Source organism: Micropterus salmoides, unplaced genomic scaffold (genome assembly GCF_014851395.1).
Source record: "Micropterus salmoides isolate LMB-PRFRI ecotype aquatic unplaced genomic scaffold, ASM1485139v1 Ms_hic_scaffold_19, whole genome shotgun sequence".
Taxonomy (NCBI): domain Eukaryota; kingdom Metazoa; phylum Chordata; class Actinopteri; order Centrarchiformes; family Centrarchidae; genus Micropterus; species Micropterus salmoides.
This window is the reverse complement of record NW_024041039.1, coordinates 18,357,534-18,374,363: the sequence shown is the minus strand read 5'-3', so window position 1 is coordinate 18,374,363 and position 16,830 is coordinate 18,357,534. Positions and strand designations below refer to the sequence as shown.

General features: G+C 40.8%; 1 protein-coding gene across 1 annotated transcript in view; it reads left to right on the top strand.

Annotated features, from left to right (window-relative positions):
• Positions 1-3,386: 3,386 nt before the first annotated feature.
• The window catches only part of itpk1b (inositol-tetrakisphosphate 1-kinase b), a 35,102-nt gene continuing 21,658 nt past the window's right edge, over positions 3,387-16,830 (top strand). Inside the window, exons 1-3 of the mRNA XM_038728380.1 lie at positions 3,387-3,587; positions 4,093-4,243; positions 10,557-10,581. Of these exons, the coding sequence (XP_038584308.1) occupies positions 4,149-4,243; positions 10,557-10,581 (120 nt within the window). The 5' untranslated portion in view covers positions 3,387-3,587; positions 4,093-4,148. The remainder of the gene's footprint in view (positions 3,588-4,092; positions 4,244-10,556; positions 10,582-16,830) is intronic.

Here is a 16,830-nt window from a genome sequence, read left to right as displayed (position 1 = left end):
ACAGTGTTGACAAATGACTGCTCCGGGCGGGAGTTTCAGTCGAGACCACGTGGAGGAAGTGACGTAAGATACCGATTAACGTTAACGATCTAACTAAAAGTTAACTAAAAGCCCCTGCTGATATTTGACAAGAGGCAGGCTATTGCTATTACTATTTTTATTTATTTTATCAATGGTTGGTTACTTGTTTTTTTTATTACTTATTGATTTATTTTTGGGTAACATTACGCTTTTATATAGGGCACCCTGAAGGAATAAGGAATAACTAATGGTTATCAATTCATGGTTAATCAATCATTTCATGATTTCTACCTTAGAGCCATTAATAAGTAAAACTCGTGGGTTGTCAGTTTGCAAAAACACCTGATTGGACCATGTGACCACTTCCAGAAAATGGCTTCAGATGATGTAGAACAACATTTAGTAACAACTTGTTAAGAATGTATTCATTTATTATTTGGCTACCAAAATTTATAAGATCATTATTGACGAATAGAAAAGACTAATGCTAGCCAAAGGGGTTTTCTACAATCTGGCAATCAATTTTTTTCCATGAATGGTTTGTAATTGATCTGAGCCTATTAACGTAAGTAATTGGATAAACCATTAACAGTATGTGCTGCAACTTATAAACCCATTAACGGCTTCCTTATCATAAAGTGCTATGCAGGGTCATTTGGGTTTGATTTTTTTAAAGGGCACCTGCTGTGTGGTCATGAATTTCCAAAAATATATGCTGGTTAGGCTGAATACACTGAATACATTAAACTGGTTTTAAATTGACTATAATTGTATGATGATCTGATTAACATTAACCATGCCTCAACAGATTCGGGCTATTGGCTCAGGCTAATCCCTCTCACATAGCCAACACGTTTGTGGGTGAAAAACAAAAGAGACAATAAAGGTCTGAAGTGTTAGGATGTTACCTGTCCAGGCTGTAGATGAGAAGTCGGGAGAGAGGGGTAGAAATCTGTGGTCTCACCTCCCTTCTGAGCAGGGAGATTTTTTAAATATTTTCGGGGGTTTTTTTTGTTTTTTTTTAAACGTCATGGTAATTGTTTACGCATTTGGGAATATTTTTAATCCTATTTATTTAGATAGGCTATTTATTTATATATAAAAAATAGGCCTATAGTTCGACAAGGGGCATAATAAGGCTATCTGAATGTACAAAGACTTCCCTCGTTGATATTATCAGGACAAATAAGGATAGTCTTAGGCTAATAATAATGTATAGCCAAATTAAAATAATATAAGTTGAATAACACAATCAAATGTAGAGCTACATTTATGGATATTTACATTAACCAGTGAGTGTAAACATAAGTGCAGGGAAAATCTCAATTCTTGTATCCATAAAATACAATTTTATGTGCCTACAACTTAGGCTATTTATTTTATTTTCGCGTGTTGTTCCTGTCTGTTTTGTTCTAGCTGTAGCTAAATCTGGAAACAACAACTGTTGTATGTTGCAGTGTTTTTCCAATGGATGGCGCCACTGTGGCATGTTTCTCTGCATAAGAAACTATGTGCTGATTACTGCCCCGAAGACGGTAGACTGTTGCACGAGGGTGCTTTCATTATGGAAGCAGCAACGGGCCTACAGATACAAAATCAATTTATTATGCAAACTGGTGTTGATTTGTATTCAAATTCACAAACCGGTTCACTGATCCACATGTTGTCTTGAACTTTCTTAAATCTTCTTGTCTGGAGTTTGAGTTTGACAGGTGGTGCTCGTGGGGAACTTCTCTGATCCGCTGTCCTGGGTGCCTTCACAGGCTGTCGAAAATAGTGGAACCACCATGAACAGCCCATGAGATGGTAAATGTGCACTGACACAGCTAATAATTTTGGGTCCCGAGAGAAAAAATAAAGTTGGCTTCTCCTACTGTTTTTTCATATATAGTAGTAGTGATGTGCGATACCACTTAATTCCTATACGATCCAATACCAAGTAATACCCAGGCTGGTATTGCTGATACCGATACCGATACCAATACTTTTTAGATATTTTATTTCTTTTAATGTGACCTCCCCCCTCCCGTTTCTGTATTTATGAGAGAAATAAGGAGTAGGCTGTAGCCTTACCAATTCAAATTAATAGCTGCATAATGACAAGACATCAAACTACTGTCATATTCTTTAATTATAATAAAAATATCCTGTTCAGAACTGCCGCTTCATAACATCATCCTATTATACTTAATCTCAGATGTTTAGCGAAGTTTGCGGTGTTGCCAAAGTATTTCATTGTCTTTGCACACTCATCACGCAGAGCAACATTATTACCTTCACAGCTAAAATATTCAATCGCGGGAAATTTAAAGGGCTGCAGCGGCTCACGTCAAAGAAGCTCCGTCACAGAGCCTTAGTGCAAGCATGACTTTGACAGGCGGAAGGAAAAGTAGTTCCTATCAACCGAGTATAATTAGACCATCCTGGTGACAGTAAGATACCTATAATAAAACACACACTCACTCCTGATGACTGAGTTTAGATATTGATCCTTTTATATGAGTATTGATCCTATAGCAGGAAACGTTGGTATCAGAAATAGCGATAGGCTACTTTAGGATCGGCACATCACTATCTAGCAGATCCAGAACGTACGGCTTTAATGCTATTTACAGAGACACAACATTTTCCCACCATGAGCAAACACTTGGTGACAGTGGCAGGAAAAACTCCCTTTTAACAAGCAGGAACCTTGAGCAGAACCTAGAGTCAGGGTGGGCCCCAACTGCCTCCACCGGTTGGGTTGAGAGGGGGGGGGGGGGGGGGGGGAGGAAAGGGGGGAGAAAGATAGAGCAGGAGGAAATAGCACACACAGTAGCTAATACAAGTTCCACATATATATATATAAAATAATAGTAATGGTAGTGGAAACAATAAAGTCTAGGCATATAGCAGCCTAAGGGGTGGTTCAGGGCTCACCTGAGACAGCGGTAACTATAAGCTTTATCAAAGAGGAACGTTTTCAGCCTACTCTTAAACATGGAGATGGTGTCTCCATTATCTGTTCAACCGGATATTTTGTGTTTTTATTTACTTATGTAAAGACTATTAGTCAAGTAATCAATAAAACAACACTAAACAAAACATAAATAAATAGTGGAATATTTAGGTAATCGATTAATCATTTCAGTAATTTTTCAGCAAAAATGCTTAGGCCTAATGTTTGCTTGCTCAAATAGTGAAGGGCTTTTTATTATTGAAAATGAAAATCTTTTCGATTAATCGATTACTTGGGGAAATAATCTGCAAGTTAATGGATAATAAAAGCACAACATCACGTGAAGTCAGGACCGACTGTGATTCGTCAGTTGGAGGTTGGTAATTTCTGAGGTGCTCGTGAAGGCAGCATCAGTCTCCTGGATCCTGGGTGTGTGCAGTCAGTTCAATGTAGAGACTGGGAGAGGAAGCACCGGGCACATCTGAACGCGGGTCCAGCAGTGCCTGTCACCTGATCTGAAAACTTCTTCTTCTCCTTCTTCTCCACTAGAACGAGAATGGGAAACTACCCGAGCTAGTTTCTGAAGAGGACACACATTCTGGGGGGAGGACTGTGCTAAAATTGCCAGGTTAGTTAATGCTAGCTCACCACAGCCTCTCGTTGGCGTACTTAAGTCAGTTGCTTCTTCTTGTAGCTAACTAGCCGTTGCTAGCCACCGGTAGTTAACTCATTTGATACTTATTAGTGATATGACTCTGTTCAGCCATGTAGTGTTGGTCAGCCTTGTTAGCAAGCTGGTTCCCCTTTTTCTTAATTGCATGCCATCGGTTAGCCATGCAGATTGTCACAACCCAGCTAGCGTGCTAACGTTAGCAATTGAGATTAGCAGAAGAGGGTCCGTATGTGTGTGGTTTAGTGATGCTGAACCACATCCACTGTTACATTACGTTTGGAAACTAGATGCGAACCACGAGAGCGTAAAGCTCCACACGAGAGACGTGTAGAAAGCGCCACTTCAGGCTGTGTTTGAGTTTCATGTATCACAAGCCAAGTCAAGAACTTTAGTATTCCCCTCATTGTTGGCTGTTGTGAGACTAACGTCATACGGTGGTTTCCTGTTTTCGCCTATCCAGGTCGAGCCTTCAGTCACACAGTTTACCTCCAGAGGAGGTACAGAAGCACAGTGGAGATGCAGACCTTCCTGAAAGGCCGGAGAGTCGGCTACTGGCTCAGCGAGAAGAAGATGAAGAAGCTGAATTTCCAGGCCTTTGCTGATTTGTGCAGGTATGTGGCAGTAACACTAATTTTAATGCCTCCAGGTCAAGTGGTTTTAGAGCAGTTATAACAGAAACAGTTTGACATACATTCACACAGTAGGCCTACATCAACGTGAACTGAGAGGTGTGCTGACACTGCACTTCCTGTTAATGACAACAACAGGGACTGATTCTCCTCTCACAGGGAATAACTCTTTTGCAGTTTTCATTTGAACTTTCTCTTTCGTACAACATCTGTTACATCCTTGCTCATGTCTGTCATGTATCTGAGGTTTTGCTGAAAGCGCAGTAGATAAGACCTGTGGCCGCTCTGCTTCTTTTAATCTCTACTCTATTGCAAAGACATTTTTAAAATCGTATGTATACATGCCCCGTTGGAAGGTGGCACTGGCAAAAGTCAATTTAGCGTAGCAGGTTTTGTCTTGAGTCAGTGCTTGTGGAAACATGGTGCAAGGAGGTAATAGGTAGGACTACAAATAGTGTGCTTAGTTGCATGTGTAACAGGACAATAGGGCAACGATTGTTTTCATTGTTGACTGATCTGTTGATTATTTTCTCGATTAAGCGACTAGTTGTTTGGTCTATAAAATGTCAAAAAATTGTGAAAAATGTCAATCAGTGTTTTCCAATGTCCAAGATGACGTCCTCAAATGTCTTGTTTTGTCTACAACCCAAAGATATTCAGTTCACTGTCCTAGAGGAGTAAACCAGAACATATTCACATTTAAGAATCTGTGAATTTTGACTTTTTCTTCTAAACAAAAATCTGAAATCGATCATCAAAATAGTTGGCAATTCATTAATTATTCATCTTTGCAGCTCTACAGGATAAGCTGCTAAAACAGGTTTTCTCATTTAGTTAATTGTCCTAACACATGAAACTTTTAGGGTGTGTGTGTGTGGACTGAAAACATTTATCTCTACCATTTTGTTAATATATCTACATCAGAATATGTGCTCTTACTCCACAAAGTTAACCTCTGCTGTTCATTGTAATTGGAACAGTGTGATATCACATTGAGCCAGTTGTGAGACACGTCATTATCTACACCAAAAAGAGACTGCATATGCATAGTCATAACACAAACTTGTTCAAGGGTGTATTCCCACTATACCAAGGATTTGTTCTGACTCTCCAGCCTTGAGAGGGACAGCTATGAGTCGTGTATGTATGTTATCTTGTCGTAGCTTACCCATCTACAGCCAAGTAAAATGTTATATAAGGTCTTATAAAGTAGGGCGTGGATTTTCTCAGCCTATATGACTTTGGAATAAGTGAACCCTCCCTCACTGATTTACAATAGCTGCTATCCAGTATACTGGGTTGGGGAATGGCTCCAAGGTATGGCACCAGCCTTATCATCTCCTGTTGCAACATTGCCTGGCTGCTTGTGCTGTGCAAGGGCTGCAATCATCCATAAAAAAACAAACAATGACAGCGGCTAACAGCGAGGCAGGATTCAGGAAACATTTTAGAGGTGACACAGTGCCCCTGTATATCAGGTATGTTGGCAGTCAATAGCAGGCAATTTCTTTGAAGCATTTTCACCTTTTTCAAGGGGGCTGTTGTCTCATAAAGTGACCTGGTTGAGCCAGCACAGATTACCACACTGTAATCCGCAAAACATTTTTAATCTCTTCATAAACCTCCTAGTAACACCCCTCCACCCTGCCCCCCCCTGCATCCTGCCTAGCCCCTTCGTCCCTCAGTGTGGGACTGAGGGCTTTTATATGAGTGGTGTTTGTGACAGACTATCTAGTCACATTAATAGCATACAACAAATACCTGCATATTCAAATGTAAATGAGGCATACACATTGAATGTGGGTGTGTCATGTAAATGGTCTCCGCATGATTGCTATTCCCCAGTCAGTCACTGGAACTTGCCTTCTGGTTCTCTTTTCCTGACATATTTCCGCTATTGTACACCATAATAGAAAGCAAAAGTCATGTCCACGAGGAAGCACCAGATGGAAAAAGATAACTGTCCTAGGTGTGGCTCCTGTATGTAGAGTTCTTTTTAAAAGACATAGACAGAGGTACAACACGACCACAGGTGTGTCACTCATTTCTAAACTGTCGCCAGAGCTGCTGTTCTCAGGTCATGAGCGGGTTATCTGATATTTCAGCCTCAGCATCCCCTAGTGCCCCATCTTTGCATTACTTGGTGACGTCTCTACTTTACACACTCCCAAACACTAAACTTTGCCAAAAAAAGTCATATTGCTGAATTGTAAAGACCGAGCCAATGTATCCATATCCCACTGGCTTACAAACCACTCAAATGTAGAATAAATCACCGCATTTCTGAAAAACATCACATCCTATGAAAACACCTGGTCCATAGGGCTAGAGTTTATGGCTATATCTGTGTATATGATACTGTGTGTTAGATACGGTGTAATAAAAAATGTTTTGTTTTTCTTTAGGCTAAACCTCCATGTTCTTGTGTGTCAAAGCCTAATCACAAACTTCTAACCCCGTCCTGCTTCTTTGGTCGGTGTCCTCCATCTCATTCATTTTGCCAGCTGCTTAACAATATAGGAGAGCAGACGATCTCCATATCTGTGATTGGATGAAACTAAAGCCCCCATTCACACTATATGAAACACGCCAGCTGCAGTATTAAATATCCACATTGTTGTGAAGCAGTGAGTGGATGCACGACTGTTACCATGGGGCTGTAACCTCAAAAACAACAAGGTTGGACAGGCTAAGTGGGCAGTAGTGCCAGACTGGTTTACAATGCTCCACAATAAGGATTGCCCGATAGCCAGGGGCAAGTAAAATGTGACGTTTGGCTTGCTAATCTAGAAACTCAATTGCCTGATTCAAAAAAAAGTAGTGACTGTTTTTATCAAGGGAGGCTAGTGGCTTTGAGGGTGATATAGGGACTTCTTCTGGTTAAAGTAAGATGTTTAGGTATCCTTTTCACAATGTTGTCAGACACTTGTAATAAGAATCTGAGCCTGTCAGTGGCAAAAACAAACACTTTAGGGGACGTAATTTGACGGGGTGCAATTACCTGCAAGGATTACGTTGCAGCTCTGTTTCGCTGGTGCCGGCTGCAGTATGCTACTGGACTAATTTAAAAAAATCCAGAAGAGAACACAATGTACATGTTTTTACATCATCGGCCTGCTTTGTCTTGTCGGTCTTGTTTGTTTGGTCCTGTATTGTCTGTCTGATCTTGTCTTTATTCTTTAAATAGAAATGTGCATACATAAAGAATGATATGCGGATATTGTAACTCTAAATAAATGCACAAACAAATAATAATGGTGCCTGACCAGGTTTTCTCCCTCTCATCATGTGGTATGCAGCTGACATTGTGAGTGCTTCGGTGTGGCGTCTGCCATGTCTGGTGCACCTGTATTCCTGCTGGTCAGAGCTGTTTGTATCCCATAAGCTTGCACAGCAATTTAGAGGCCTCTTACTGACTCACATATACCGTATTTAGAAAAACACAATGCCCTTGAACAGCCGGCCTCAGCATCTTTGAGTAATATGAAAATATTATCATTTAATCCTGTCAAGGCAAGGCCACGGCACTCTAGGACAAGTCTGAGATTACATTGAGCTGCACCCACCGTATGCATGTATGTAGTCTTTCACCCAAACGATACAATTTACTGCTCTACTCCACTCTACTGTGAGTGGAAGACTGTGGAGAGTATTTCTTTAAAACCTGTTAACATTAATTAATCGTTATAACGCCAATTTGAATGTAAACAACTGCGATATATTGTATTCAAATTAGCCCCTGAACTCTGACCTTTTGAGTGACACCAAATTCAACCCAATAGGAGCTCAAATGTCTCTTTCACAACCTTCAATAGCCAACGAGAGCCTGCGCTGTAAGGAAGGGACAGCCCCTATTATTTTGTGGGTAGGCCGAGCCAATTGCAAGCAATTGTGCCGATGACTGGCATTTCGTGTAGCCAATAAAATTCTGAAAATCACAATATCCAGCTTTAAGTAGGAAGTTCGCGATCTACCAGCTAAAAAACACATCTGCGTCGAGCTACGGCGTGATGCAGCAGCCGCCTGCCGCCAAGGGGTGGTGCTGTTTTAGAAAAAATACGCTAAGACATGCACTTACAAAAACCTGTGTAAAATAGTCATTTTTCATGGTGACTAGGTAATGCTTTATCCTGTGGTCCTACAGTGTTTTCCAGCTAATAAGTCCCAGCTATAGTTGTCCTCGTGCATTTGTTAGCAAGCATTTTCAAGCGGAAATGAAAAATATATATTAGTTTTAGTGTATTTAAACTTTTATATTAATCAATTCCAGAGTGTTATCTTTCAGAGAAGCTTAAAACCATGCATATACTCCAAATGGTGTGAACAATGGATTGTGTTGATTTTAAGGAACAGACAGAGCAAAGTTTAAATAGTCCACTCCAAACAGGTAAAGCTGCTTCACCTGGTTGGCCTACTTTATTTGGCTCTGCCCAGTGTTACACACAAAAAATGCTACACTAATTCATATTAGTTAGTATTGTTCAGTATAGTTAGTATATCATCAGCAACTGCTAAAACAAGTGTTCACCCTCCCGCTATCATTTTGCTCCATCTACCAGTCAACACAATCTACACAATACACCCACTTGTAAACTTTGTATCACATATTGTCATGCAGTTCAGTAGTCACGGCTATGGTGCACCATAAATGCCAAACATTAGGGTTAGAGTTTATGGATATACGATACTGGGTGTTGGTAAGATATGGGGTTATAAAAAGTGACTTGTTTTTCATTACACCTCCACGATCTTGTGTATTCTGACTATGGCCTGCTTCTCTGGTCGGTGTCCTCCATCTCATTCATTCTGCTGGCTGTGCAACAATATAGAAGAGCGGACAATCTCCGTATCTGAGATGGGATGAAACTAAAGGCCCCATACACACTACATGAAACACGCCTGCTACTGTATTAAATATCCACATTGTTCTGAAGCAGTGAATGGCTGCACGACTGTTACCATGGGGCTGTAACTTCAAAAACAACTGGGCTGGCCAGGCTGAGTGGGCAGTAGTGCCAGACTGGGTTTTTGGCTCTTCAAGTGTTACTTGTTTTTTGATGTATCCCTTTTGTCTTATATAGGGAAATGAGCTAGATTGGGCTTTTGACGAGCCTGTTCCCCCAGAAAGGTGTTTATGCCCCATGCTACTTTCTGTGTGTCTTTCAGAGGTGGGGCTAGAATTTATTTAAAACAAGCAGGTTTTTAAAAATGTGAGGGACACCCTTTTTCTAGATTTCTAGAAAATGTCCTCTCGCATTCAATTGCGTAAATACTGCTGTGCTCTGTCAGATATAAAGAGAAGAGATCTTTACAGGTTCCTCATGTGTCCTTAGTGGTGCAGTATATTTTGATACTGTGTATTTGGGCCAAACTGTTCTGGAGACTCCCTGACAGGAACTGCCCACTGGGGAGATCTCCCTAGAAATACATACCTTCAACCCAAAATGTCTATAGTCACCTCTGTCAGCAACTCCTGTCTTGTAGTGGTCTGCTGCTGTGTTTTTTATCCACATGCTAGTTTTCTGTGCTGTGCATTTCTGTGCTGTTTCTGAAAAGTAGATATTTTCCAGTTCTGAGATGGGATGTTAGTATTTTTGGTCATAATTGCCCTACTTTGCTGTCCTGCTATCAGACAAATTTACTGAATAATTCAAGTTCATTGTTCATTTATTTTTTGAAATCTTGGGACAGATAAGCTCACGTGTCAGTAGCTCATGTCTGTTACTGTCCATGAGGTCAATTTGTGGAAGACATCAGTGAGTTTCTGTTTAATTCCTCTTATGGAGAGGAACTGTTTTACATACATTTACATAATGAATAAAAGTAACTGTTACATTCTAAAAGAAACAACTCCAGTGAGGCCCGCTGATGCAAACACATGTTTTACATAGCTTATATTACATAAGATGAAAGTAAAAAATAAACAGTAATAATAGGGGTGTGCTTTCTTGTCACTTGCACTATGCAAGTTTTATATATATCTATATATATAATGTGTTGCATGACTTAGCTTTGTGTTGGATTTCTTCTTTTATAGTCTGTGGGTTCATTCAAGTCTTTTCTGCCTTTTGAGCCTTCATACCCGAGACACTGTTTCTGTTTTTGGACATTTTGGACATCCTCACCTACAGCACCTGTCCTGACATACATTAACATAACGTGTTGCATCTTATAGCTTTTAGGTACACTCAATGCATGGCAACATCTATTTATGATTGTTCACTTCCAGTTTATTTTTGGTAAAATTAATGACCAACTATTTTTGTCTTTTTTTTTTTTTCTTTTCTTTTTTCAGGAAAAGAGGAATAGAAGTTGTTCAGGTAAGTGGACAACATTGTGTTTCTGACAGGTTGTTGAAATTAAACTTAAATTTGAGCAGTCACTCATATGTGAGAATTAATATCCCTGTAAAGACATTATTATTATTATTATTATTATAATCATATTTGGATTCAAAGCCTTGTTTTCAGTCCATAAGCATCAGTCACAGTCTTCCAGACCACTCCATGTTTATTGCTAAGCTTTCCAAGTTATCCCAGCATGATATTTCAACACCTTGCCTCAACTCTGTAAACCCTGTTGTAGGTCAAAATTGGGGCAATTTAATTTAATTGCAGTAGTGGTGACTCATTCTGTGTGTGGGGGGGGGGGGGGGCTGGTGGTGGTAGTAGTAGAAGGCGTATTTGACATCAGTCACCGACACCACGAGCAATATTTTTTTATATATAAAACTGCATCAATGTGAGCAGCTACAGCTCTTTACAGATCACTTTTAAGGTATTCTATGTGATGTGGCAAAAGAAATGGTCTCTTCCTAGTAATTACTTAGGTCAAGTACAGGATTGGTGCTGAGTTATATTCAGGTAAATACAGGCCCAGGGAGGTGAAGGCCGCTGTCATTTATGGATATTGCAAAGTGCACTACATAGAGTAAGCTAAGACAGCACATACAGCAGCATTGTAACAATTGTTACTAAGGCCTGGGAGCTCAGTGCTGAAAAGTGCTTGTCAGTTAAAGTGTTCTCTGCAATTGAGGAGAAAATCTTTTCTCTCCGTCTCCTGCTCTTTTTTTGATTCTGTCTCTTGTCGTCTTGGGGGGTTCTTTTTTTTCCCCCCCTTCGCTTTGAGGATCTTTTTTTCCTCTCACTGTGCTGACAATATCGGCACACCCAGAAAGAGCCTTGTCCTGGGAATAGACCCAAAGTAAGCAGGGCTTTGTTTCCCACTGTGCATTCAGTCCCTCCTGGGAGACAGCAGATCCTAACAGACCCTCAGCTAAGGGGACCCGGGCACTTGAACAGCCCTCTGGCCTTCCCCGTTTCTCTTTTATCCAGGACTGTCCACGAGTTATTTTCCTTTTACAAATCAGCATAAACTCTTTATTTTTAGCTTGGCTGTCGCTGCCAATTGAAAAAAACTCAGCTGCCCCAAATGCAGTCAATGCCAGTCCGTGCCTGTACGGTCATGGCTGCATCACAAGCTAAGATAATGGTGGCCATTGTAATACTTTGTGCTTGTTATACAACTCCGTGTACAAAGCTGTCGTCTCCTGTCGCACTAGTGAATTCTGAGCCCAGCAACCCTTTAAGACTTTTATTTTGCAATTAATGATGTGATATCTAAAGCCATGTTACTCTGCATATTTTCTCCTATATGTCTTGTCCATATTGTCCTGTAACTATTTTACCTTATTTTAAGGTAAGACTCACATTTAGATAATAAAGTACATGTATGAATTAATTAATCTCAAAGAAGAGTAATGTTCTGTTAGAGACAGAGATAACAATAGTGATGACGGTAGTAAAGGGAGACCTCGGTAAGGGTGCAGGAAGTGGTGGTAACTTACACAGAAAACAATTAGCCCTAAAGGTTGTCTGGCACTACTGCAGCTTCAAAATGAAAATAGTTTCATTACAGATGAAGCCAGTTTATTCACCTAACCTTGTCCATGTGGTCTGACAGACCAGCTGATTGCAGTGATAACAACTCAACCTTGGATATCTAAGGATAAATTAATCCTAGGCTTTTTTTCTGGTAGAATAAACCATTTCATGTTCACGTTGTTTGCGGCCTTATTAAAAGGTAATTCATGTATTTGTTGTGTGGAATAATAGTGTTCTAGAGCTGGAAAAATTTGTTTATCTCCAGAAAATTAATCTGCAACTTGTTTTTTAGTCAAACAATTTTTTTTACATTTTTTTTTTTTTTTTTTTAATCAGAAATGCCAAAAAGTCTCTGGTTTTAGCTTGAAATGAGTTGTGTGTCAAAAGATCTCACTTTGGATTTTCAGGATATTGTGTATTTTCTGTTTTCTGATAATTTCGAATCAAATAACTAATCTTTTTTTGTTTTCTATTATCAACTAAACATTTTAAAAACAAGTCAATGATATTTCTCTTTGCACTTCCACCTATGGTATTTGCCACAAGAGGTTTGATCCTCCAGAGAGTTGGTGGGGGTTATGACGTCACCCTGTGTGAACAGATCTTTGCTAAATCTGGCCGCCCCAGGGAGTTCATTTTATATTTCCATTTCTAGTGTGGGAAAAACATTTACATGTATAACCACCAAGACTGACAGAACTGAAAAAAGAACACAGGGTTTGTTTGTTTGCTGCTTTAGCCTCTGGCATCTTTCTACTCTAGCTCTTTCTCTTTTTTTTTTTTTAAGTAACCCATTATCACTCTCACCTTGTCTCTGCTTTTCTTCCCTCCATCCTTCCTCAGAGCAGCCAAGTGATTTTGCACCAGCTCATCAATACTGACCCCTTAGCCCTGAGCTCATGAGAGCCATCCTCCCCGTGCTCCGCATATTAGCCTGTCTGTATCACAGAGCTGATGAGATTAACTCAGCAGGCTCAACCTTGAGGAAGTCAATATTCACTCCCGTAACAGCAAATGGCCATCGTGTGAGTGGGCTGTACAGGGAAAGTTTTGAGTTACCATTTTTATTTATTATAATGTAAGTGCTTAGGGATTTAAAGTTAATTTTCATCATGGTGCTGTATCTCACCTACAAATTTAATTTGTGGAGGCTGACAAACGAGGTTGTCTTTACAGTATGAATAAGATATTTATCAGTTTGGCAAAGATGATCTCCACAGTGACTCCCATTCTACATATACCTGGTAGAGGTATGAAGTCTCTTTCCGTCTGAAGTAAAAAAGTCTTTTAAGGTTCTTAAGCTACCTGCAGAGTCCCTCTTGTCTCACACATTAATTAATGGTTCGGTATTCTACTAGAGAATGTATCTATTGTATCATTGGTAAAGGCTGAAAGTCAGTTGCCTATAAGTTTCCAGTACACAACATCATCAGGAGTGAGCACTCCAGGGATGCTGAGGAGCCATTAGCCTAATTAGCTCTCTCGTGTTTAGACTTGTACTTCATGTGAGGTTTGGTCGACAGCCACAGGTTGTCTCAGACACATTTTTCTCTTACACTAGGGTGTCAACTGACGCAGAGCATACAAAATGAATCATTAATCACATGTCTGTCCGCACTCTGCACACAGTCTCTCCTCTGGGTTTGCCTGACAACAAAGCGTAAGCCAGGTGAGATTACATCCAGCTGAGGGCAAGTAAAAAGAGATGAAGCAGCTCCATTGCGGAGCTTCACCAGACACAGACAAATAACTGCTCCAAGCAATTGCTCATACAGTTTGTGTTCACATACTACACAATTGTGTTGAAAACTGACGTTCACATATGAGTTCTGTCCCTGCTGTTTGCTCAAAATCCCAGTTGTTTGATTTCCCCCGGGGTATATTTTTGGCCCATTTTGGAGCTGCATCAAAGCTGAAAATATATTGTCCCTGACCCACCCTCTCCCTCCAGGATCCAGCCTGTTTTCTATGCTGTCCATCACTACCATGGCCCACTGTTAGCACTTCGTCCCAGAGGGGCTTGCATAGACGTCAGCTGACATTTCTGCTTTCAGCATTATAGCAGGACATCAGTGACTTTACTGCTGGGTTTTTGGATGAGCTCTAAAGCAGGCTCATTCTGTTTACGCACAGGCAGAGGAGAGCTTCATCCTCTGCGATGTGTCTTTGCCAGTGGGTGTTGACCCACACGATGTAGAGTCCTGTTTTTGTGGAGGGGCCCTCTGTGTCGTGTAAGCAAGAGATTAAAAGCTATGCCTCAGTGGAGTACAGACAAATTCCCTTCCACCCGGCCCGGGCACACTAACACTGCTAGCTAGACAGAAAATGAGGGGGGCCGCTCTACCTCATGCCTGAGCCCCTGTCACCACTGCTGCTCCTAGCTAAGCAGCTAATGTTATAGACCCAGTGGTAGCTTATCCACAGGTGACAACACATTTTAGTGTTGAATTACCAACACAATGCAAATAGTGTATATCATATCCACCTTCAACATGTACATAATGAGAATAATAGTTTACTCTTGCATCCTTTGCACTCTGATCACTGCACTATTTGTCAATATGTCTATATTGTTTTGTTCATAGTGTGTATATTAGTGTTGTCTGTACTGTAGTTTGTGTCTGATTTTTATTATTTTATTATTGTGTTATAGTATTTTTGTATGAGTAAGCACATCATGAGCAATGTACAATCCTGAGTCAGATTCCTCGTATGTGTATACATACCTGGCAATAAAGCTGATTCTGATAAGTCATGGCAGCAGGTTTGTGTTTCATGTGCCTGCCATACGCTCACATTTTGTCTACCTTATTTCTGATAAAAACCAGATGGTCTGCTGTCTACCACATGATTCCTGATAAACCAGCTGGACTGCTGAGACACTGAGACACTAAAACCCCTACCATTTGTTGCTAAACCTGGGCCTTACTTTTCTAGTTTATGCAATCATACTGTTTGACTCTGACGTAATGTCACTGTTGCGTCACATATCCCTTCCTGAAACTGGGTGTTGAGTATCCACAATGCTTTCGTGTATTAATACTTTATCAGCCACAGTCTTCCTCAGTAGCTTCTGCTGCTAATTAAGTAACATTTTGATAGAAAGATTTTGCACTAAGCTGAAATCGAGACTCATCAGACCAGGCAACGTTTTTCCAATCTTCCATTGTCCAGTTTTGGTGAGCCTGTGTGAATTGTAGCCTCAATTTCCTGTTCTTAGCTGACAGGAGTGACAGCCGGTGTGGTCTTCTGCTGCTGTAGCCCATCTGCTTAAAGGTTCAACGTGCTGTGCGTTCAGAGATGGTATTCTGCATACCTTGTTTGTAACAAGTGGTTATTTTCATCCACACAACTGCCGCTCACTGGATATTTTCTCTTTTTCGGACCATTCTCTGTAAACCCTAGAGATGGCTGTGTGTGAAAATCCCAGTAGATCAGCACTTTCTGAAATACTCAGACCAGCCCGTCTGGCATCAACAAACACGTAAAGTCACTTAAACCCCTTTTCTTCTCCATTCATATGCTCTGTTTGAACTTCAGCAAGTTGTCTTTTTTTGTTCTGAACTCTTTGAATAAAAAAAAAATTGAATTACATACACTCACCTAAAGGATTATTAGGAACACCTGTTCAATTTCTCATTAATGCAATTATCTAATCAACCAATCACATGGCAGTTGCTTCAATGCATTTAGGGGTGTGGTCCTGGTCAAGACAATCTCCTGAACTCCAAACTAAATGTCAGAATGGGAAAGAAAGGTGATTTAAGCAATTTTGAGCGTGGCATGGTTGTTGGTGCCAGACGGGCCGGTCTGAGTATTTCACAATCTGCTCAGTTACTGGGATTTTCACACACAACCATTTCTAGGGTTTACAAAGAATGGTGTGAAAAGGCAAAAACATCCAGTATGCGGCAGTCCTGTGGGCGAAAATGCCTTGTTGATGCTAGAGGTCAGAGGAGAATGGGCCGACTGATTCAAGCTGATAGAAGAGCAACTTTGACTGAAATAACCGCTCGTTACAACCGAGGTATGCAGCAAAGCATTTGTGAAGCCACAACACGCACAACCTTGAGGCGGATGGGCTACAACAGCAGAAGACCCCACCGGGTACCACTCATCTCCACTACAAATAGGAAAAAGAGGCTACAATTTGCAAGAGCTCACCAAAATTGGACAGTTGAAGACTGGAAAAATGTTGCCTGGTCTGATGAGTCTCGATTTCCGTTGAGACATTCAGATGGTAGAGTCAGAATTTGGCGTAAACAGAATGAGAACATGGATCCATCATGCCTTGTTACCACTGTGCAGGCCGGTGGTGTTGGTGGTGTAATGGTGTGGGGGATGTTTTCTTGGCACCCTTTAGGCCCCTTAGTGCCAATTGGGTATCGTTTAAATGCCACGGCCTACCTGAGCATTGTTTCTGACCATGTCCATCCCTTTATGGCCACCATGTACCCATCCTCTGATGGCTACTTCCAGCAGGATAATGCACCATGTCACAAAGCTTGAATCATTTCAAATTGGTTTCTTGAACATGACAATGAGTTCACTGTACTAAAATGGCCCCCACAGTCACCAGATCTCAACCCAATAGAGCATCTTTGGGATGTGGTGGAACGGGAGGTTCGTGCCCTGGATGTGCATCCCACAAATCTCCATCAACTGCAAGATGCTATCCTATCAATA